At 51.4% G+C, this 22,876-nt stretch overlaps 2 protein-coding genes across 4 annotated transcripts in view; one reads left to right on the top strand and one right to left on the bottom strand.

Annotated features, from left to right (window-relative positions):
- slc26a11 (solute carrier family 26 member 11) overlaps positions 1-11,500 on the bottom strand; it is a 28,887-nt gene extending 17,387 nt beyond the window's left edge. For both annotated transcript variants that reach the window (XM_068003949.1, XM_068003948.1), the window contains exons 1-5: positions 11,419-11,500; positions 6,443-6,862; positions 4,951-5,143; positions 3,570-3,655; positions 813-892 (exon numbers count right to left, since the gene is read on the bottom strand). In XM_068003949.1, the coding sequence (XP_067860050.1) occupies positions 813-892; positions 3,570-3,655; positions 4,951-5,143; positions 6,443-6,628 (545 nt within the window). In that variant the 5' untranslated portion in view covers positions 6,629-6,862; positions 11,419-11,500. The remainder of the gene's footprint in view (positions 1-812; positions 893-3,569; positions 3,656-4,950; positions 5,144-6,442; positions 6,863-11,418) is intronic.
- Positions 11,501-11,551: 51 nt separating this feature from the next.
- On the top strand, positions 11,552-22,638 carry sgsh (N-sulfoglucosamine sulfohydrolase (sulfamidase)). Of its 2 annotated transcripts, XM_068003950.1 has the most exons (8): positions 11,552-11,857; positions 14,632-14,792; positions 15,503-15,608; positions 16,900-17,050; positions 18,159-18,315; positions 19,226-19,307; positions 20,751-20,954; positions 22,027-22,638. In XM_068003950.1, the coding sequence occupies exons 1-8, from the start codon at positions 11,752-11,754 to the stop codon at positions 22,599-22,601; spliced, it is 1,542 nt and encodes a 513-aa protein (XP_067860051.1). In that variant the 5' UTR covers positions 11,552-11,751; the 3' UTR covers positions 22,602-22,638. The 2 variants fall into 2 exon arrangements, with proteins under 2 accessions (XP_067860051.1, XP_067860052.1); XM_068003951.1 differs by lacking the exons at positions 11,552-11,857; positions 14,632-14,792 and adding an exon at positions 14,817-15,080.
- The last annotated feature ends 238 nt before the right edge of the window (positions 22,639-22,876 follow it).

Consider the following 22,876-nt stretch of genomic DNA (forward strand, 5'->3'; position numbering starts at 1 on the left):
CGACCAGTAAAAAACCAGGAGGCCCCTCGGCTCGGAGGTGGGGGAATTCTCATTCTCCAAACCCAAGTTTCTACACAAAAATTTTAAAAAACATTAAAAGAAAAACAAAAAAGGAGAAATGAAAAGAAAAAGATAAGGACCTGCATTTATATGGTGCCTTTCACATACTCAGGACGTCCCAAAGCACTTTGCAGCCATTTAAGCACTTTTGAAGTGTAGACACTGCTGTAATGCAGGGAAACGCGGCAGCCAATTTGCGCACAGCAAGATCCCACAAACAGCAATGTGATAACGACCAGATAATCAGTTTTCTGAGTGATGTTGGAGGAGGGAGAAATATTGGTCCAGGACACTGGGGAGAACTCCCCTGCTCTTCTTTGGAATAGTGGCCATGGGATCTTTTACGTCCACCTGAGGGGGCGGACAGGGCCTCGGTTTAACGCTTCATTCGACAGTGCAGCACTCCCTCGGCACTGTACTGGGAGGGTCAGCATAGACTTTGTGCTCCTTCGCATTTCCTACATTATAAAAGTGACTTAGTATAGTCACTTTGGATTGGCTGCAAAACTTTCTGGGACATCCTGAGGTTGTGAAAGGCACCATATAAATACAATCAGGAGCAGGAACTCCTGACATTTTTTTCCCTCTCCCTAGCCCAGGGTAGGCTGAGATCAGTGGTAACACCCAACTCCTCCTCGTCTGTACACTCGGGACAGACCAGGGATCCATCCTGGGTCCTCCTAGCCTAGATGGCACAGTTACTCACAGCCTCTGGAGCTGTTCCCATTAAATAATAAAACAGGAATGCTGACCTGCTGTCTCCAACGTTGTAGAAAGTGTAGTAGACCTCTTGGAAGAATTGGCGGGGAATGTCCCGGAGGCCAAGAATGTTCTGGATCAAACGACAAGGAGCGTCAGACTCAAAATGGTCAGGCACAGCCCAGCAAACTCCAGCACTAACTCAGCTGCCCCTGGGGACCGCCCGACTGAACAGAGCCAGCGTCAGAGCGAGCAATGAGAGTACGACTCGGGCCGAACGTTCCCTTTTGTTTCTCCACCTCCCCAAACTCTCGGTGAATCAGCAGCCTCACAAACCCGAACTTTCCCGGTTTGCTGGTTTTGGGGTCAAGCTGCTGGTAATCCCGAAATGAACTTCCCCCATTCCTCAAGGCCAAGAAGAATTGGTAAAAACACATCTTCCCCTTCGACTGGCTTTGAGAGTCGGGAACTCTGGCAGACAAGCTTCTCACTAACCCCCCCCCCCCCCCCCCCCATATAAAAGTAACTTTTTAATTACCCACATGAACTTATTGTGGAATGAGATGACAACGTGTACACAGCACAGTACACGAGTAATTCGAGACGCCCCACAGTAGGGGAGGCGTGACATGTGGCAAGCTTGAGGGGGAACAGGTGACTTCGGACATGTGGTTCCCAAAGCTTTCCACCACTGGGGGTTTTCCTCACCTCATGACTGGGTCTGTTGTAGGCTAATCGATAGAGATTGATTGCTATGATTAGTCAACAACTCCATATCGTTGTATCATGTGACTACCGGGATAGTAGAAGGCGAACTAGATGGACCTCGGGCTTTGTCCACCCAATAATTCCTACGTCGTATCCAGGAGTGAGCCCTCAGTGTTCACCAACACCCAATCACCCTTCTACAAAAAGGTTTAACTCCAACTAACTTCCCATTTGGCTGGTAACTGTGCGTCACTAATTGGACTCACACATCAATTGTTTCTCACATTAGAAGTGTCATTAGCTCGGATAAAGGCGGCTGTTATTCCTTTACTCCGTGTTCTGCTGTGGTTTACCACCACCTGCACGGGGCTACAGGCCAGTTGGGCGGCCTCTCACTGCCATTAGACCAATTATTAAGTGCAGAGAGTAATTAAGGGTCATTGGACACATCAGATCTGTACCAGGCCCCTGGATCCATTTCAAGAGATTATCTCGTGGGAAAACGCATTTAATCCTCTGGAATCTCATCTGCATTTTTGCCTAAAAGTTCTTTATCCCTTTTAAAGGATATCAAACGGAGCTGCAACAGTTTCACAGGGTCGGTGAATACTGCACGAGGTGGGAGGAGCTCTGGTGGTCGAACTTTGACCTCTCTGATTCGGTGTCTGGACTCAAGAGTCCCAGCCCGAACCGAAGGTTGGGTTCGGAGACCCCCCCCCCAAATTTGGCAAGATTTGATTTTGGTTTGCTGGATGGAGTCATGGGTGGCAGCAGAACGTTCCCATCGGAGGGGGGGGGGAGAAATGAGGAAAAGCAGGGTCAAATCACAGTGACCGAGTCACCGACCCATCCTTCAGAGGAGACTCAACGTCAGAGACACCTCGACATCTTAAATCGTTCTTTCCTTCTAATGGGGATGGTGTGTGTATGAAGCAAGTACTTTCTCCACACTGATGTTGCCCGGTTAGTCTGACCGGGCCAGATTTTGCTGTGAAAACAACAGCAAGGCTCCCAGTGCTCACCGTTACTTCTGTGAAAATCGGACAGTAACTTCTGGCGACCGCACGTGCGCAGTTGAACGCGGAAATCAGGATGTTGCTCTACCAGATGCCCTGCTCCTCCATAAGCTCCGTGAAAACGGCATCTCACCGGCTGGCTCCCCGTTCAAATGAATGGGACAGCGTGAAGTTCATCCACTGATATCGCAGATACAAACTAATCTCACCAGAAAGACTTAGGGCTTGTCCATTTTAATCTAAGTACCCTTTTAACAGTGGGGCAAGTCTTAATTACTGCCAAACAACCCCTCTCGCACTGAAAATTAACTTTAACAAGTGTGGAGTCTCATTCCTTCAGCTTTTAATTGTTGCTGGAGATTTTTTTTTAATTTAAATAAATTTTTATCTCTCTCTTAATCCAATCTCTCTCTCTCTCTCTCTCTCTATTTATTTCACTTTCTGTACCTGATTTGACATTGAATTCACTATTCTAACTTACACTCCCTGGTTCAAACTCTACGCTGCTCATTAACGATTCTTCAATCTGATTATTTAAGGAGATACACAGTTGCTTGCCCCGTTCACACAGGTCCCAGATGCCCTGTAGAGGGAGCCATGCTTTTTGGCTCTCTAATTTAGAGGAAATTGCTGTGGAAAGTCCACGGGCAAGATTACGTCCAATGAACAGTGGGCACTGTCACAGCAAAGTCCGACCTGTTACCTTTCATTTAAAAAGGTGAGAAAATATAGAAATATATTTCTTTATTCTATTTTCTGATATTATTTCACTTGGTGAGACCTATTAAAGGGCAGTGGAGCTCTCCCTGCCCAACACTCAAATACTCAACTGATAAGAATGTTGAAGAATCGGGGACCGCGGCCCATCCAGGCCAATTTCCTCACTCGTTTCTTCCCCCCAATACATCAGGCCTCAAACAGATGTGAATTTTCTAACAGCTGGATGAACACTACACGTGACATCATCATCGAACCCCTCAAACCCAGAGACGGGGGCTGCACACTCGCATATCAACCCCACGTTGCCCAGAAACACAAGCCAACGTCAAACAAGGGCCAAGAGACCTTCGTTGGTTCCCTTCTTACCTTCACTTGTCCAAAGCCAATGGTCAGAGCAGCGGAGGAGGTGAATCCCTTTATTACAGGGTAGGAGATAAAGTCAACCAGGAAGCCTAGGAGATAAAAATCAAAGTGACGTACAGATGGGAGTGGAATTATTTTTAAGGTCCTGCATCAACACCCTGATCTGGAGAGACTCGGGAACACAGGCTTTGCTAATCGATCCTTCCGATTGGTCTCTGGAGTTTACCAGTAAGAGTGAGCTTTTTTTGGGTGCAACCCCAGGAAAGATGGGAGGAGTCGGCGCTATAATTGGCCTCAGTATCCCAGGACTTTCCTGGGTGGGAGGGAGGAGGAGGAGGCACGGGAGGTGAGCCAGATTCCCCATTCCGGACTACGGTACCACCCAGTAATTTTTTGCTGGCCTGTGGAAGCATCAGAGTCCAGCCCACAGTCGAATAGCAGGCCAACCTTCACTGCCTGGACTTGCAACTAAAGAACAGACAGAGGGTGCTAGAGGGTTGCTGGCATCCAAGGTCCAGAGCCCCGGCACGAGTCAGTGCTATTATAGGGAAGAAGTTGCGGAAATAAAATAAAGGAAAAGAAAGAACTTGCATATATATAGGGCCTTCCACCACCTATGGATGTCCCAAAGTGTTTTACAGCCAATGAAGCACTTTAAAAGTGTAGTCACTGTTGTAACTTAGGGAAATGCGTCAGTGCACAGTAATTTGTGCACAGCAAGATCCCACAAACAGCAATGTGATAACGACCAGATAATCTGTTTTAGCGATGTTGGTTGAGGGATAAATATTGGCCAGGACACCAGGGAGAACTCCCCTGCTCTTCTTCGAAAATTGCTACGGGATCTTTTACGTCCACCCGAGGGGGCAGGCGGGGCCTCGGTTTAACGTACCCTCCGAAAGACGGCACCTCCAAAAGTGCAGCACTCCCTGAATACTGGCACACAGGGAGCGTCGGCCTAGACTTTGTGCTCAAGTCTCTGGAGCGGGACTCGAACCCACGACCTTCTGACTAAGAGGCGAGTGCGCTGCCCACTGAGCCACGGCTGACACAAAATGTAAGCAAGATCCTGCGAGCCAAGGACCAATGGCCCACCAGGGGAGGGGGCGAGGTGGTGGTGGTATCTGCTGCCACAGCTCATTCGGTGCTGCTAATACCGACAGGAGACTTGCCTGTGGTTGACTTCTGATTCCAACACCCAATGTGGAATCAGCCTTTCTCCATTCCACGTCCCTCTTGGTGACAGAGCCAAGCCTGGGGAGGATCTGCAAGGTGGCACATCAGACACTGGCCCCCTCGTGTGTACCAATCCCCGCCCCTGTCTAAAGAGGGATTGATGGATAGTAATTGATGGGATATAGTTGTCGTTGGGAGAGGTTCTTACCCAGGTGCAGAATGCCCATTGCTAGTTGGATACAGCCACAGAGGAAGGTCAGGAGCACTGCGTATACCGGGTCGTGATAGGCGTACGAGGAGACGAGGAGAGACATGATCGCTGTCGGACCCAATGTAATGTCTTTCGAGGTGCCGAGGAGGCAGTAAACAAAGCAGCCCATGAACGAGGAGTAGAGTCCGTACTGGAGCAGGAATATGGATTAGATACAGACATAAGAATAATATACCCATCAATTTTTAAAGCATCTTCTCTATTTTTTTAGAAAAATGCCTGGTAGAACTGTGAGGACAAGAACGAACAAGGCCTTCAGTTTTGTTTTAAGAACAGAAGCAGGCCATTCAGCCCCTCGAGCCTGTTCCACTATTCAATTACATTATGGCTGAGCTGTATCTTAACTCTATTTACCAGTCTTGGCTCCATAGCCCTTAATAACCTCACCTAACAAAAATCTATTGTCTTAAAAACAATTAAAGAGAGGATAGTCTGAACTTTAATACAGCACAACAAAAATGTACTTACCCTGCTCCCCCGAGAAAGTGCTTAATTCCAGAGTACTGAACCATTAACTATTTAATCTGACAAGCAACACTGCAAAGTATCAACTACTTACTTTGATTTTGAAAAAAATGAGCAAACTTTTTATATGGGGAGGGAGTGGGAAAGAAAAGAAAAAGTATAAATAAAAAGAAAATAAAAAAAAAGAAATTTCTATAGCACCTTTCAGGACCTCAGGACATCCCAAAGCACTTCTCAGCCAATTAAGTATTTTTGAAGTGTAGTCACTGTTGCAATGTAGGAAATGCAGCAGCTAATTTGCGCACAGCAAGATCCCACAAACAGCAATGAGATAAATGACCAGGTAATTTTTTTTTTTTAAAAAGTGATGTTGAGGGATAAATATTGGCCAGGACATTGGGGAGAACTCCCGTGCTCTTCGAAATAATGTCATAGAAACACAGAAAATAGGAGCAGGAGTAGGTCATTCAGCCCTTCGAGCCTGCTCCCCCATTCATTATGATCATGGCTGATCCTCTATCTCAATACCATATTCCCACTCTCTCCCCATACCCTTTGATGCCTTTTGTGACTAGAAATCTATCTAGCTCCTTCTTTAATATATTCAGTGACTTGGCCTCCACAGCCTTGTGTGGTAGAGAATTCTGACGGGATCTTTCACCTCCACCTGAGAGGATAGACGGGACCTCAGTTTAACGTCTCATCCAAAAGACGCCACCTCCAACAGTGCAGCACTCCCTCAGTGCTGCACTGGGAGTGTCAGCCTGGATTATGTGCTCAAGTCTCTGGAGTGGGACTTGAACCCACAACCTTCTGACTCAGAGGCGAGAGTGCTACCCGCTGAGCCACGGCCGATGACACCACCGCCACCCCCCCCCACTTCAAAAAAAGAAAAACCCCCTGAAACTTTATCCTCACAAGCAGAACAAGCCTGGATCATGAATCACAAGTCAGTCGAGCCTACCTGAACGGGAAGACCGGCTATCTCCGCGTAGGCTAGTGCCTGTGGCACCACGGTCAGCCCCACAGTCACTCCTGCCAGCAGATCCATACGCAGCCACCGAAGGGAATAACGGGGCAGCCAGTTCAGAATGGGCAGCCTCCTCTTCAAGGTGCGATAGGAGCAGCATTTCCTCACAACAGACGCCATGACACGCTGAGCTCGTCTCCGCGTCCGTTCACGCTTCCTCGAGTCGCGGACTCAATACTTTCCTTCACACCAAAGGCTCGGTTGCATTCAGTTCTCCCAGGTGCTCTTACTGGTCGATGGGACGCTGAAGGTTTCTCAGGACCATGTGGTCAAGTTACTCAAAACCATTCGCTCCACAGAAGGTTTCAGATGCCGCCCAGTCTCCTCTGGATGTGGTGTTCACACCCAGGATGCCTGAACATTAAAATGAAAGATTTAATCACAAGTTTACTTGGAATGATACAACACAGAAGGAGGCCATTCAACCCATCGTGCCTGTGCCAGCCCTTTGAAAGAGGTACCCAATTAGCCCCATTCCCTGGCCTTTCCCCATAGCTCAGCAATTGAACTGATACATATTGACTAATGGTGAATGATAGGAGGGGATTTACCATCATAGAAATGACTTAGTGGTCATTTAGCTCATCACACTGCCAATGGCAGTACTAGGTCCACACCCGGAGCCTTCTGCTCTAATCCCGTTTCCCTGCCCATTCCCAATATCCTTTTCTATTACAACTTTTCCAATACTCATCCATTCCCCTTTAAATTTCTGCGTGAACCACCCCTTGTGGTGAATCATTCCCTGTTCTAATAACTCTCTGTGTGAACCATTTCTGCTAACATTTATCCTCAGTCTTGAAGTGACCGCCCGGAATTTATGTTGCCTCGTTACCGATTTGCCAATTGGCAGAGATAATCTTTCACTATTACCTTCTCAAAACCTTTTAGAATCTTGAAAGTCACTATTGGATGCCACTTAATCTTCTCTATTCCAATTCTTCATAACTACAATTTCCCCTTTCCAATTATGTACAAAACAGTTGCACAAATTCAGCATCACTTCCTTGCTTTTATATTCAATGCTCCTATGTATAAAAGCTAGAATCCCATTTGCCTTTTTTTTAATTATTATTAACCTGCACTCCCACCTTTGAAGATCTGAATTTCTGCATCCCTCGACCTTTCTGCTAACAATCTTACTGTTTAGGGTGCACTTGTTTTCAGATTTTTCCCAAGGTGAGCTGATTCACATTTCTCCCCGTTGAACTGCCCAAACCAGTCGACATCTTCCTCAGTCTGCCATGCCCCCCTAATGTGGAATCAGCAGCAAATTTTTGATACCACTCCTCTTGTGCCCGTGTCCAAATCATTTATATAAACGGAGTGAATATCGACACCACTGTGTCAGCCAATGAGTTGGAGGCGGGGCGAGACTTGTGGTTTTCATTTACTCAAACTGCAGCAAACAGAGACTCCCGATTACAGCAGGATTATTTCTCCAGCAAAATGCAGTGAGTGGAGGATAGTTACATAATACAAATTATGAAAGAAAGTCAGACTTGCATTTCTATAATGCCTTTCACGACCTCGGGTCCTCCCAAGGTGCTTTACAGCCAATGAAGTACTTTTGAAGTGTAGTCACTGTTGTAATGTAGAAAACTCAGCAGCCAATTTACACACAGCAAGATCCCACAAACAGCAATGTCATAATAACCAAATCATCTGTTTTATTTTTAAAAAGGTGTTGGTTGAGGGATAAATATTGGCCAGGACACTGCTCTTCTTCGAAATAGTGCCATGGGATCTTTTATATCTACCTAAGAGGGCGGACGTGGCTTCAGTTTAATGTCTCATCCAAAAGACGGCACCTCTGACAGTGCAGCACTCCCTCCCTCAGTACTGGTACTGGGAGTGTCAGCCTAGATTTTGTGCTCGACTCTCTAGAGTGGGACTTGAACCCATGACCTTCTGACGGAGGCGAGGGTGCTCCCCACTGAACCACAGCTGACACCCGTGGAGAGGTACGTGAAACCAATCCCGGTCGCTTCCAGAAGTGATTGACAGGCAAATTACCCAATCATCTCTATTCTGACTGGGACCTGTGGCGTTATTGTATGCAGCCTTATATAAATTGAAAATGCGAACGAGATCCCAACACAGATAAAACAACTTGTATAGCACCTTTAATGTAAGGAAACATCCCCCAAGGTGCTTCACAAAAAGACATAAGGAAACAGGCACCAAGCCGGGAAGGAAGATTCTGGAGATTCGGTCCCTGAGGCATACCACTACGCACATATCCAGTAAATCTATATAACCTTTGCTTTCTGTCTCCGTGTAGCCACATTCCCGTTAACACCATGCACCTTAATTTTTGTAACAAATTTCTTACGTGGCACCTTAATAAATGCTTACTGGAAATCCACCCACAGAACACATTCCCTTTATACACTCAGATTTCCGGAAAAAAAATTAGTCAAGGACCAACTCCCCTCCACAAATGCATGCCCACTATCCCTGACTAGCCCACGCCTTTTTAAGTGTTCCCTAATTTCATCTGCATTATGTACTCTGGAATTTTCCCCATAACAGAGGTAAGACTAGTTGGTTTTATCCTCTTTCTCCGTTCTGGAATGGGGGCTGTCATATTTGCCCGTCTGCAGCCCTTTGGCACAAAGCACAATGGAAAGAGACTGTTAACATACTGCGTTCCCGAGACTGGGGTTTCTGCCAAGTCAAAAACCGGGCAGATAATAAGTTACATCCAAACACACCTTGATAAAGATTCGATCGGACTCCAACTGGATACAGTGATACTTTATTAACCTCACACAAGGATCAACACATGCAAGTCTCCAAGCAGTAGTTAACAGTACAGAACAAGAATTAGATTACCCATTCCATATATCTGCTTTTCGCAACCTCTTGCTTCTACTTTCTTTCTCTTCTACAGAGTCTGAGTAGGGGTTGGCATCTTATACATTGAATTAACCCCCAGCCCCTCTTCTCACTGCAGCAGAATAAATCCAATCAAGTATTTTCCAAAATACTCCCTTTAATTTACCCAATCATATAGACGACAGGTACTTGGTCCAGAAGAGAGTGCCTTTTGGTTTCCCCTCATCACTGGCACATTATTCCCCAGTCCCTGCAGTTGATAAATCACCCTATAAGGCCTCAATGGTGACAGGGTGGCTAGTGGCAGCACTTTTAGGAGCCCATCACTAGTTCTTCCTTGATTCTGGAACGTAGTTGCTTAGCGACATGTTCGGACACACAGGCCCACTCTTTGTTTCACTGTTTTTTGCCTCAGATAGCATGGTGGTGTGTTTTTATCCACGAGTATTACTGCACTAAGGCTGGTTCCCGTTGTTTCTCACCCATAACCTCGTTAAGTCCGACCCTTTGAACGCCTCATACATTTGTGTGAAAACTACATTTCCTTACACACACATGTATTATCAGTGCAATATGTGCACATCTCACCCACCCCCTCCAAACAAAAAAAAGTGACCACCTTTTCATGAAGACATGGATTTGTGTGTGTTTTCAGAGTCTTGATTCTCTGTGCATTGCTCTAATTTTCCAGCCACCTAGGTACAGGAGGAGAATCTTTGCAAACTTTACTCAACATGCAACCTTTATCTCACCATTTACCCAACTCCGTGTAGTCCAGAGCTGTGTTGTCCAATAGGAATGGCTGACTAGTCACAGGTGTGGCTACAGTGACATCCTTTCAGCCACTTGCACTAATTTTAGTAGAAAACACTCTGCACACAATTCAGGTAAATGTACGTCACGTGGAAATTTACTGCATCTCCCGCCATTCAGTAAACAAGGGAGTAGAGCACGCAATGATCCAAAAACACTCTCACTCTGCTTTTCATCTTACCAACAAACACAAAAAGGTTAAAGTTCACATGTACATGCCATGCAAATACAAGTAATGAGATCAGATGCCCAACCACGGAGTCCAATACTCATTTTATATTTACTGATCAGAAATGCAATTAGTTGCATTGGGATTCCCAAGCAGCCACAAGTGGCTAGTGGCTGATACATTGGACCACACGGCTCTAAGTCAGGCAAGTTCAGGAGGTTGAAAACATGTCTGTCTCGGCAAGTCAGTCGACAGCAAAACTTCAGTGCAAACAGGACGACGTGGGGAAGTTGGAGACACCATGCCCCACACAGGATACAGCCTGACTCCTGCGGCCGTCTCACAGGGCAGATTACAGCAATACGAGGTTTAGAATGGATCTATCGACTGACCACAAATTAGCTGATACAACACAGAGCTCCAATGGGGAACTGGCGAGATAAGATTGAAAATCAGAGGCCGATTACAAGCCCATATGAACAAACTTTGAAGCTGTGTTAATAATTTTTGAAAGAGTTAGATACAACACAGGTTACACTTTTAAAACAAAATAAGTGAGACCAGGTCTGGTTAAAAAGTATAGTTTCTAAGACAGAAATGATCTTTTAAAAAAAAAGTCAATTGCAAAAATATATTTGCACATTTTTTTGACCATTAATGTTTAAGTGTTAAACTCTGGAATTCCCTCCTTAAATCTCTCTGCCTCTTTCTCCTCCTTCAAACCCCACCTCTTTGACCAAACTTTTGGTCACCTATCCTAATATCTTCTTATTTGTCTCAGTGTTAAATTTTGTTTGATAATTGCTCCTGTGAAGCGCCTTGGGACATTTTACTAGATTAAAGGCGCTATATAAATGCACATTGTTGTTGTTAAATAGGACACTTGGGTCCCTGAAAGTGTTTTAAGACCCGAGAAAGAGAGGAGAGCGAGAGAGAGAGAGAGAGAGAGAGTGCTAAAAGCAAATTTCAACAACCTATCAAGTCACCAACCCGTAGCTCAGTGCAGACTCGCTACTAAAATCACTGCATAAATAATTATACATAAAACTCAAACAATCGCAGTAACTTTAACTGTGTTTCTACTCACTTTCTGCACCACTGCCTCATGGAACCGGCAAGAAGAGCTCCTCTCTGTCTCTGTCTGTAGATGATTTGGGCATTCGTCACATGACCCTTTCTCATGTGATCGCAAAATGTATCATTTCACTTCCGGGAAATTGACTACCTTGGAGGGAGGGAAGGGAAACTAGAACTTTTGCTGAGAGCGGCTTTAATTTAATTTATGCACCAAGAGAGAGGCTTCGTTGTGTTTGCGGATTAGCGATCGGTCACGGCTGGTTAGTGGAGATCAGTGACTGTACAGAGATTGGAGATGAGCCAGCGGTTACTTCTGTTTAAAGCCACATTGTTGCTGTAAGAAATGTTTCCATCGGGTGTCAGTGGCACCTTCTGGGTCGTGTTCTTTCTGGGGGTCGGTAGTTCATGGGGTCAACAGAAGAAGAGGAGGAATGTGCTTCTCATCATTGGTGAGTGAGGGGGAGATCAGCATTTTCCTTCTTTCAATTCTCTCTCCCACCCCCTCCCTTTTACTTTTCTCACACACTGGGGATACATTTCCACAGGGTCGAGGGCCCTTCCAGTACCTGGTCCCAGGTTTCTTTTATTTGTTCATGGGATGTGGGCATCGCTGGCGAGGCCGGCATTTATTGTCCATCCCTAATTGCCCTTGAGAAGGTGGTGGTGAGCCGCCTTCTTGAACCGCTGCAGTCCGTGTGGTGACGGTTCTCCCACAGTGCTGTTAGGAAGGGAGTTCCAGGATTTTGACCCAGCGACGATGAAGGAACGGCGATACATTTCCAAGTCGGGATGGTGTGTGACTTGGAGGGGAACGTGCCCATTCTTCAACAGTGACTCTAGAGAGGGAGTGGCCAAGGGCTGTTTGACCATGGGGATCGTCACAACCCGGCCTGATCCTGCTCCGCACACATGCTTCCCAGCAAGAGTGGCCCAGGAATCCTGGCTGACTTCCACCCCCCCTTAGATCAGACATGCTGAGGTTTATTGTAGGAGGTTCACTACTGCCCCAACTCAGATCAACTAACTCAAAGAAAAGAAGGAACTTGCATTTATACAGCACCTTTCACCAGCTCGAGGTCCCAGAAGGATTCACAACCAATTGATTACTCTGAAGTGTAGTCATTGTTATTTCATAGACAAAAGTTACCCAATTTCAGCAAAGTCCCACAAACAGCAACCGGCTAAATGTTTTGCTGATGTTGGTTGAGGGATAAATGTTAGCCCAGGGCACCAGAACTCCCCAGCTCTCTTTTGCATAGTGCCATGGGGTCCACCACATCCATTCGAACAGCAGACAGGCCCGCACTTTGTCTCACTGGAAAAACAGCACTTCTGACAGTGTAGCAGTGCCCGAGCTCCCCGCGAGCTCCCCGCGGACTCCCCGAGCTCCCCACGGACTCCCCGAGCTCCCCACGGACTCCCCAAGCTCCCCGCGGACTCCTCCTGCTCTCCCCGCGGAGTCCCCCTGCTCTCCCCGAGCTCCCCGCGGACTCCCCCTGCTCTCCCGGAGCTCCCCGCGGACTCCCCCTGCTCTCCCCGAGCTCCCCGCGGGCTCCCCGGGCTCCCCCTGCTCTCCCCGAGCTCCCCGCGGACTCCCCCTGCTCTCCCCCTGCTCTCCCCGAGCTCTCCGTGGACTCCCCCTGCTCTCCCCGAGCTCCCCGCGGGCTCCCCGAGCTCCCCCCGGACTCCCCGAGCTCCCCACGGACTCCCCAAGCTCCCCGCGGACTCCTCCTGCTCTCCCCGCGGAGTCCCCCTGCTCTCCCCCTGCTCTCCCCGAGCTCTCCGTGGACTCCCCCTGCTCTCCCCGAGCTCCCCGCGGACTCCCCCTGCTCTCCCCGAGCTCCCCGCGGGCTCCCCGAGCTCCCCCCGGACTCCCCGAGCTCTCCGCGGACTCCCCCAGCTCTCCACAGTCTCCCCGAGCTCTCCGCGGACTCCCCGAGCTCTCCGCGGACTCCCCCCTGCTCTCCGCGGACTCCCCCCTGCTCTCCGCAGTCTCCCCGAGCTCCCCGCGGACTCCCCGAGCTCTCCGCGGACTCCCCGAGCTCTCCGCGGACTCCCCCCTGCTCTCCGCAGTCTCCCCGAGCTCTCCGCGGACTCCCCGAGCTCTCCGTGGACTCCCCCCTGCTCTCCGCGGACTCCCCCCTGCTCTCCGCGGACTCCCCCCTGCTCTCCGCGGACTCCCCGAGCTCTCCGCGGACTCCCCGAGCTCCCCGCGGTCTCCCCGAGCACGGCACTGAAGTGTCAGCCGAGATCACGTGTTTAAGTCCTGGAGTGGGATTTCAACCCACGACCGTACGGCTCAGAAGTGAGAGTTACCACCGAGCCAGAGTTTGTTGTAAATGGGAAAGTGTATAACTCTCAGAAAGGCCCTGGTACACCCCGTGTAACTCTCTCCCACTCCCCGTGTAACTCTCTCCCACTCCCCGTGTAACTCTCTCCCACTCCCCGTGTAACTCTCTCCCACTCCCCGGTACTCCCCGTGTAACTCTCTCCCACTCCCCGTGTAACTCTCTCCCACTCCCCGGTGCTCCCCGTGTAACTCTCTCCCACTCCCCGTGTAACTCTCTCCCACTCCCCGTGTAACTCTCTCCCACTCCCCGTGTAACTCTCTCCCACTCCCCGTGTAACTCTCTCCCACTCCCCGGTACTCCCCGTGTAACTCTCTCCCACTCCCCGGTACTCCCCGTGTAACTCTCTCCCACTCCCCGGTACTCCCCGTGTAACTCTCTCCCACTCCCCGGTACTTCCCGTGTAACTCTCTCCCACTCCCCGGTGCTCCGTGTAACTCTCTCCCACTCCCCGGTGCTCCGTGTAACTCTCTCCCACTCCCCGGTGCTCCGTGTAACTCTCTCCCACTCCCCGGTGCTCCGTGTAACTCTCTCCCACTCCCCGGTGCTCCGTGTAACTCTCTCCCACTCCCCGGTGCTCCGTGTAGCTCTCTCCCACTCCCCGGTACTCCCCGTGTAACTCTCTCCCACTCCCCGGTGCTCCGTGTAACTCTCTCCCACTCCCCGGTGCTCCGTGTAACTCTCTCCCACTCCCCGGTGCTCCGTGTAACTCTCTCCCACTCCCTGTTACTCTCTCTCTATTCACACTACCCCTGTTTTTTTCAGATGAAGTGCTTGTCCTGTGATTGCTGACCCTAGTCTGGAATGTTAGCTTCTGTGAGACTCCTTGACATTGACTGGTTGGATAATCTCACCCGTGTGCTTTTTTCGGACAGCTGATGATGCCGGCTTTGAGACCGAGGTGTATAATAACACGGCAATCAGGACCCCCAACCTCAACCGACTGGCAAAGCGCAGCGTCATCTTCAAAAATGCTTTCTCGTCTGTCAGCAGCTGTTCACCCAGCCGTTCCGCCATCCTGACCGGATTACCACAGGTACGTCCACCACTCTAACCGGATTACCACAGGTACGTCCACCACTCTAACCGGATTACCACAGGTACATCCACCACTCTAACCGGATTACCACAGGTACATCCACCACTCTAACCGGATTACCACAGGTACGTCCACCACTCTAACCGGATTACCACAGGTACGTCCACCACTCTAACCGGATTACCACAGGTACATCCACCATTCTAACCGGATTACCACAGGTACGTCCACCATTCTAACCGGATTACCACAGGTACGTCCACCATCCTGACCGGATTACCACAGGTACGTCCACCACTCTAACCGGATTACCACAGGTACGTCCACCACTCTAACCGGATTACCACAGGTACGTCCACCACTCTAACCGGATTACCACAGGTATGTCCAGCATTCTAACCAGATTACCACAGGTATGTCCAGCATTCTAACCAGACTGTCAACTGGTTAGTGATTAGGAACAGGAAACCAGACTCATCGTTCACTCCCTAGCATGGAGGCACTGAGTCCAATTGTATTGCGGTCAGCCAGTGCAGCACAGACTGCGGACTCAACCCGAGAGCTCAGCGTGGCTCAGTATCTCACTGGATGGTTCACTCGCCCACTGAACCCTTTGGGCGGATTATCTGGCGTTTCGAATGTAATTGAACAATGATTGGGGATTCTCACGGGGAGCGGATTGTTTGACTGACGTTTGTGTCTTGCAGCATCAGAATGGAATGTATGGACTGCACCAGGGTGTTCACCATTTCAACTCCTTCGACGCTGTCAGGAGTTTACCTTTGCTGCTCAGTCAAGCTCAGATCAGAACAGGTGAGGATTTTGGACGTTGTAACAGGCTGCTGTGTCCCAATTTCTAAACCGCTTTCGAAATTCTCGGCGTTCACAATGTCACCTCAATCCCTGATCTCTTGCTGCCTTGTAACCTTCTCCAGCCCGTGTATTATCCTGCGTGTAACCTTCTCCAGCCCGTGTATTATCCTGCGTGTAACCTTCTCCAGCCCGTGTATTATCCTGCGTGTCACCTTCTCCAGCCCGTGTATTATCCTGCGTGTAACCATCCCCGGCCCGTGTATTATCCTGCGTGTAATCTTCTCCAGTCCGTGTATTATCCTGCGTGTAACCATCCCCGGCCCGTGTATTATCCTGCGTGTAATCTTCTCCAGTCCGTGTATTATCCTGCATGTAACCTTCTCCAGCCCGTGTGTTATCCCACGTGTAACCTTCTCCAGCCCGTGTATTATCCTGCGTGTAACCATCCCCAGCCCGTGTGTTATCCCACGTGTAACCTTCTCCAGCCCGTGTATTATCCTGCGTGTAACCATCCCCAGCCCGTGTGTTATCCCACGTGTAACCTTCTCCAGCCCGTGTATTATCCTGCGTGTAACCATCCCCGGCCCGTGTGTTATCCCACGTGTAACCTTCTCCAGCCCGTGTATTATCCTGCGTGTAACCATCCCCAGCCCGTGTGTTATCCCACGTGTAACCTTCTCCAGCCCGTGTGTTATCCCGCGTATAACCATCCTTGGCCCGTGTGTTATCCTGCGTGTAACTCGGTGCAGCCCGTGTGTTATCCTGCGTGTAACTCGGTGCAGCCCGCGTGTTATCCAGCGTGTAACTTGGTGCAGCCCGCGTGTTATCCTGCGTGTAACTCGGTGCAGGCCGCGTGTTATCCTGCGTGTAACTCGGTGCAGGCCGCGTGTTATCCTGCGTGTAACTCGGTGCAGGCCGCGTGTTATCCTGCGTGTAACTCGGTGCAGCCCGCGTGGTATCAAGTATTTACTCCCTACTCTGCAAAGAAAGCAATCTTGTGGAAATAAGGATCGTGACACCCCGTAAAAATCATTGAAAGCTGCTCCCTCTACGTTAGGACACAGTTCTGCTCTTGCCCTGAGATGATAACCTGCCTTCTCTTTACAGACGATGACTGGCCTGCGTTATATTTCCAGTATTTTCTGTTTTTATTTCAAATTCCCAGCATTTGCAGATTTTTAACATTTCTTTCTAGTTGTACCCAACTGCCCAGATCTACAATTATTCTTCCTGAGTTTTTCTCGGTTTAGTTTTGGTTGTTCAGTTGATATTTGTGTGTTCTTACTTTGAGGTATAATCGGGAAGAAGCATGTTGGCCCCGAGTCCGTTTATCCCTTTGATTACGCACAGACCGAGGAGAATCATCCCATCCTGCAGGTGGGGAGGAATATCACCAAAATCAAACTGCTGGTCAGGGAATTCCTGCACGGCACAGCAGACAGGTACCTGATGCCTGGTAGATAGCCACGCTTGGTGTTGCCTTTGCTTTCTTTACCCGAGAATCACCCTGGCCCTGGGTCTCGGGAGGCAGGGGGGTGGGTCTGATCCCCAGCCCTGGGTCTCGGGAGGCGGGGGGGGTCTGTCTGATTCCCGGTGCTGGGTCTCGGGAGGTGGTGGGGGGGGTGGGTCTGATTCCCGGCCCTGGGTCTCGGGGAGGGGATTATGTCTGTCTGATTCCCAGCCCTGGGTCTAGGGGAGGGGGTTATGTCTGTCTGATCCCCGGCCCTGGGTCTAGGGGAGGGGGTTATGTCTGTCTGATCCCTGGCCCTGGGTCTCAGGGAGGGGGTTATGTCTGTCTGATTCCCGGCCCTGGGTCTAGGGGAGGGGGTTATGTCTGTCTGATTCCCGGCCCTGGGTCTCGGGGAGGGGGTTATGTCTGTCTGATTCCCGGCCCTGGGTCTAGGGGAGGGGGTTATGTCTGACTGATCCCTGGCCCTGGGTCTCAGGGAGGGGGTTATGTCTGTCTGATCCCTAGCCCTGGGTCTAGGGGAGGGGGTTATGTCTGTCTGATCCCCGGCCCTGGGTCTCAGGGAGGGGGTTATGTCTGTCTAATCCCTGGCCCTGGGTCTCAGGGAGGGGGTTTTGTCTGTCTGATCCCAGGGTCTCGGGGAGTGGGTTATGTCTGTGTGATCCCTGGCCCTGGGTCTCAGGGAGTGGGTTATGTCTGTGTGATCCCTGGCCCTGGGTCTCAGGGAGGGGATTATGTCTGTCTGATCCCTGGCCCTGGGTCTAGGGGAGGGAGTTATGTCTGTCTGATCCCCGGCCCTGGGTCTCAGGGAGGGGGTTATGTCTGTCTGATCCCTGGCCCTGGGTCTAGGGGAGGGGGTTTTGTCTGTCTGATCCCAGGGTCTCGGGGAGTGAGTTATGTCTGTGTGATCCCTGGCCCTGGGTCTCAGGGAGTGGGTTATGTCTGTGTGATCCCTGGCCCTGGGTCTCAGGGAGGGGATTATGTCTGTCTGATCCCTGGCCCTGGGTCTAGGGGAGGGGGTTATGTCTGTGTGATCCCTGGCCCTGGGTCTCTGTTTTATTCCTCTGTGTTTTTGTCTTTAGGCCATTCTTTCTCTACGTGGCCTTTCATGATCCCCATCGGTGCGGACACTCCCAGCCCCAGTACGGGGTGTTCTGCGAGAAGTTTGGCAATGGGGAGAGTGGAATGGGCTGGATCCCAGACTGGAAGCCAGAATATTACACACCAGAGCAGGTCAAGGTACGAATAGACACACACACACACCTGGGCTGTGGGGTGAATTCAGCATCAGCTCCGGCCCCCTGATCATTATCCAGTGACCCTGCTGCAAAGTGCCTGTGTGTGTGTGTGTTGGTGGGATGGGGACGGGCTTGGGTTGGGCTGCGATACCCTCGAGCCTGTGCGCACATGAAGAACGGGCATTTGTGTGAGGTGCCCGACAGAAGCTGGTTCCAGCGGAATCCGAACCCCAGCAGGGAGTTGGGACCCTCGGGGGGGCGGGGGAGGGGATAAGGAGAGACGTGTACCCCAATAGGGAGTCGGAGTCTGGGGATTTGGGGGGGGGCGCGGATGGGGGGGTAGGAGAGACGTCTACCCCAGGCAGGTGTTGGATTCCGGAAATGGGGGGGGGGGTGGTGAGACATGTACCCCAATAGGGAGTCGGAGTCGTGGTGGGGGGAGAGGCGTGCACCCCAAGAGGGAGTCGGAGTTTTGGGGGGTGGGGGGGAGAGGCGTGCACCCCAAGAGGGAGTTGGAGTTTGCGGGGGGGGGAGAGACGTGTACCCCAATAGGGAGTCGGTGCCCTCAGGAGTGAGGGAGAGACACGATGGGTTTTACTATTTTTATAACCGTCTGCCAGGTGACATATTGAGATACGCTGTTCAATATTTATCTGGTAGTTTATTGAAGTTCGGTCCGATTACTTGGCCGGTTTACGGAGAGGCTGCAGAGTCTCACTCACTGAGTGTCGAGGTTTCTCCCCTCTCTGGTTCTGGTTCCCACAGGACTGAGCTGTGAATCGCTGGTCACCTGGTTGGAAAGGCATTTGGGGGAGTCGTTTGTTGCACGGGTAAATATGAGAATAGAAGTTGCTTCATCGCTCTGTTTATAGACCTTTAGAAACCTCTCTCTCCGGTCCCTCTCTCCTCAGGTGCCACACTTTCTACCCGACACACCAGCGTCCCGTGCTGATCTGGCAGCGCAGTACACCACAATCAGCCGTCTAGACCAAGGTAAGCTCGCAGTACACCACAATCAGCCGTCTAGACCAAGGTAAGCTCGCAGTACACCACAATCAGCCGTCTAGACCAAGGTAAGCTCGCAGTACAGCACGATCAGCCTTCTAGACCGAGGTAAGCTCGCAGTACACCACGATCAGCCGTCTAGACCGAGGTAAGCTCGCAGTACACCACGATCAGCCGTCTAGACCGAGGTAAGCTCACAGTACAGCACGATCAGCCGTCTAGACCGAGGTAAGCTCACAGTACAGCACGATCAGCCGTCTAGACCACGGTAAGCTCGCAGTACACCACGATCAGCCGTCTAGACCGAGGTAAGCTCACAGTACAGCACGATCAGCCGTCTAGACCACGGTAAGCTCGCAGTACACCACGATCAGCCGTCTAGACCACAGTGAGCTCTCAGTGATGGTGTAGTTCCCCTGTTAAAATGGAGGCGGTGATAATTTTGCTCAGTTTCCTTTAGCTGGGTTTTTAATGTGTGGGAGAGGGGGTGTCAGCCCTGAGGAACAGAACAGTTAGAAAGAAAGAAAGAAGAACTTGCATTTCTACAGCACCTTTCATGATCTTGGGACGTCCCAAAGCGCTTTACAATCAATGAAGTATTTTTGAAGTGTAGTCACTGTTATAATGTAGGAAACGCAGCAGCCAATTTGCGCACAGCAAGATCCCACAAACAGACAATCTTTTTTTAGTGATGTTGGTTGAGGGATAAATATTGACCAGGACACCAGGGAGAACTCCCCCTGCTCCTCTTCAAAATATTGCCCGTGGGATCTTTTACATCCGCCTGAGAGGGCAGGCGGGGCCTCGGTTTAACGTCTCATCCGAAAGACGGCTCCTCCGACAGTGCAGCACTCCCTCGGTATCGGAGCCGAGATTTTGTGCTCAAGTCTGTGGAGTGTGGACTTGAACCCATGACCTTCTGACTCAGAGGCGAATGTGCTGCCCACTGAGCCACGACTGACACCCCGTGGTGTTTACTGTGACCCCCGCAGGCCGAGTATTATAACCCCTGCCCCCTCCCCAGGCACCGCCCTGCCCCCACTCGACCTTTCGCTCACCTCAGCTGTTGGATTACTGTGTGTGTAAAAAATGTGAGGGGGTTTCAACTACCCGGCAGGTCTATGGGGAAAGAGCAGGGTGGGGGGAGTGGGACGAATTGAATAGCTGTCAAAGAGCCAGCACATGCACGATGGGCCGAATGGCCTCCTTCTGTGCTGTATGATTCTATACCTACAGGTTTTGCAGGACTATGGGGAAAGAACAGGGGAGTGGGACCAATTGGATAGCTCTATAAAAGAGCCGGCACAGGCCCGATGGGCCGAACGGCCTCCTGTGCTGTATGATTCTATGATTCTGTACCTAACAGGCGGTGTTTGATGTCCTCACCACATGTCTTAACCCCCCGCCGTCTTCTGTTTGAATTGTGCGCAGGGATCGGGCTGGTGCTGGGAGAGTTGTGGGAGGCCGGACACGCCAATGACACGCTGGTAATTTACAGCTCTGATAACGGAATCCCATTCCCCGACGGAAGGACCAACCTGTACCACTCTGGCATCGCGGAGCCCATGCTAGCCCACTCACCGGAACACACCGGGCGCTGGGGTCAGGTCAGCCAGTCGTACGTCAGCTTGCTCGGTACGCAGTGGCATTCACGAGTAACCATACCTTAAAGAGACCCCCCACCCCCCCTCGGGTTCAGTGTCACCCCCCCCTCCTCCTCCTCCTCCTCCTCCCGGGCTCTGTGGGTGAGACCCCTGCTGGGCCCGGCAGACCAGAAGGATCCCAGGCATGTTCTCCGCTGGATTAGCTGATCTCCATCCTGCCGCTTCTGCTCTCGGCTCCAGTGCTGCTGCCCCCCCGCCCCCCGGACGTGGGCTGGTGTGGACGCGGGCGAGGACAGGACAGAGCAAGACCAGGCTGGGCTGCACTGCCTTCCGTGGTCGAATATCCCGCTGACACTCACTTCAGGTGGTAGCCCGGACAGTATCGGCCAATTGGTTGGGGGACTGGAGGGGCCGTGACCCTGTGACTGGGCTGGCAAGCTCCTTCAGGAGAGGAGGCCTCCCAGCAAGAGGGACAGACGGTCCGGGGCAGAGTGGGGGGGTCAGGGGATAGTCTAATGGGGAGGGGGGACAGCCCAGGGGCAGGACCTCTTGTTCCAATTGTCTCAACAAAAAGCAACGCGGGGCACGGGCCGGGAACGCGGGCACGAGCCGGGAACGCGGGGCACCGGCTGGGAACGTGGACACCGGCTGGGAACGTGGGCCGGGAACGCGGGCACCGGCTGGAAACACGGGCACCGGCTGGGAACGTGGGCTGGGAACGCGGGCACGGGCCGGGAACGGGGCACCGGCCGGGAATGCGGGCACCGGCTGGGAACGCAGGCCGGGAATGCGGGCACCAGCTGGGAACGTGGGCCGGAAACGCGGGCATCGGCCGGGAATGCGGGCACCGGCTGGGAACGCGGGCCGGGAACGCGGGGCACCGGCTGGAAACGCCACTTACTCTCTGAGTAGCGGGTTTTGCCAGTGCCCTGACTGCCCACACTCGCTCTCGAGCCTCCCACAACGAGTGGCCGCTTCTACGACATGCTGGAAGGGGCTGGGACCCGCAGGAAGGCAGAGCAGCGAAGAGTCGGCCCCTTCAGGAGAGGAGAGCAGAGAGAAAATGGGGAATTTAAACAACTCCTTGCTGTCTGTGTCCGCAGATATAACTCCGACTATCCTGGACTGGTTCTCCATCCCTTACCCCACCTACAGCATCTTTGGAAAGGATAAGGTGGTACACCTGACCGGCAGGTCTATCCTCCCTGCTCTGGACTCCGAGCAGCCCTGGTCTACAGTGTTTGCCAGCCAGAGTCACCACGAGGTCACCATGTATTACCCCATGAGAGCCGTGCACCACCTGCAGTATCGACTGGTCCATAACATTCACTTCAAGATGCCTTTCCCCATCGACCAGGACTTTTACCTCTCGCCCACCTTCCAGGACCTGTTGAACAGGACCCAATGTGGCCGCCCCACACACTGGGACAAGTCTCTGCGGCAGTATTACTACAGGGAGCGGTGGGAGCTGTTCGACACGTCGATGGATCCTTCAGAGACCCGCAACCTGGCCTCGGACCCGCGATACGCGGACATACTCGGGAACATGAAGGGGCAACTGAAGAAGTGGCAGTGGATGACCTACGACCCCTGGGTGTGTGCCCCAGACGGAGTGTTAGAGGACCAGGGGCCTTATAAACTGGACCCCCAGTGCAGGCCACTCCACAACCATCTGTAATGGGGAGGGTTTGTAATTTAAAGAGCTTTACATTGAAGCGGTCGTGCGTCTCACTCACTCACGGTGCTGGCAGGAGGGAAACACTGATAAACCAAGTCTGATGGCGCAGTTTATATCCTGGCGCGTACGGTATTTTTAGACATTTTGAAGACCGGCTTTGTTCTGATGCCCCTGGGGGGCGCGGGCTGGAGATACGGGACAGCAGGTATCCACAGGACCTCCCTACCTGGTCTGGGCTGTTTAGATTGGGTCAGTGTTCCTTCAGTTGCACGGGC

This window comes from Heptranchias perlo, chromosome 23 (assembly GCF_035084215.1).
Source record: "Heptranchias perlo isolate sHepPer1 chromosome 23, sHepPer1.hap1, whole genome shotgun sequence".
In the NCBI taxonomy this organism is placed as follows: Eukaryota; Metazoa; Chordata; class Chondrichthyes; order Hexanchiformes; family Hexanchidae; genus Heptranchias; species Heptranchias perlo.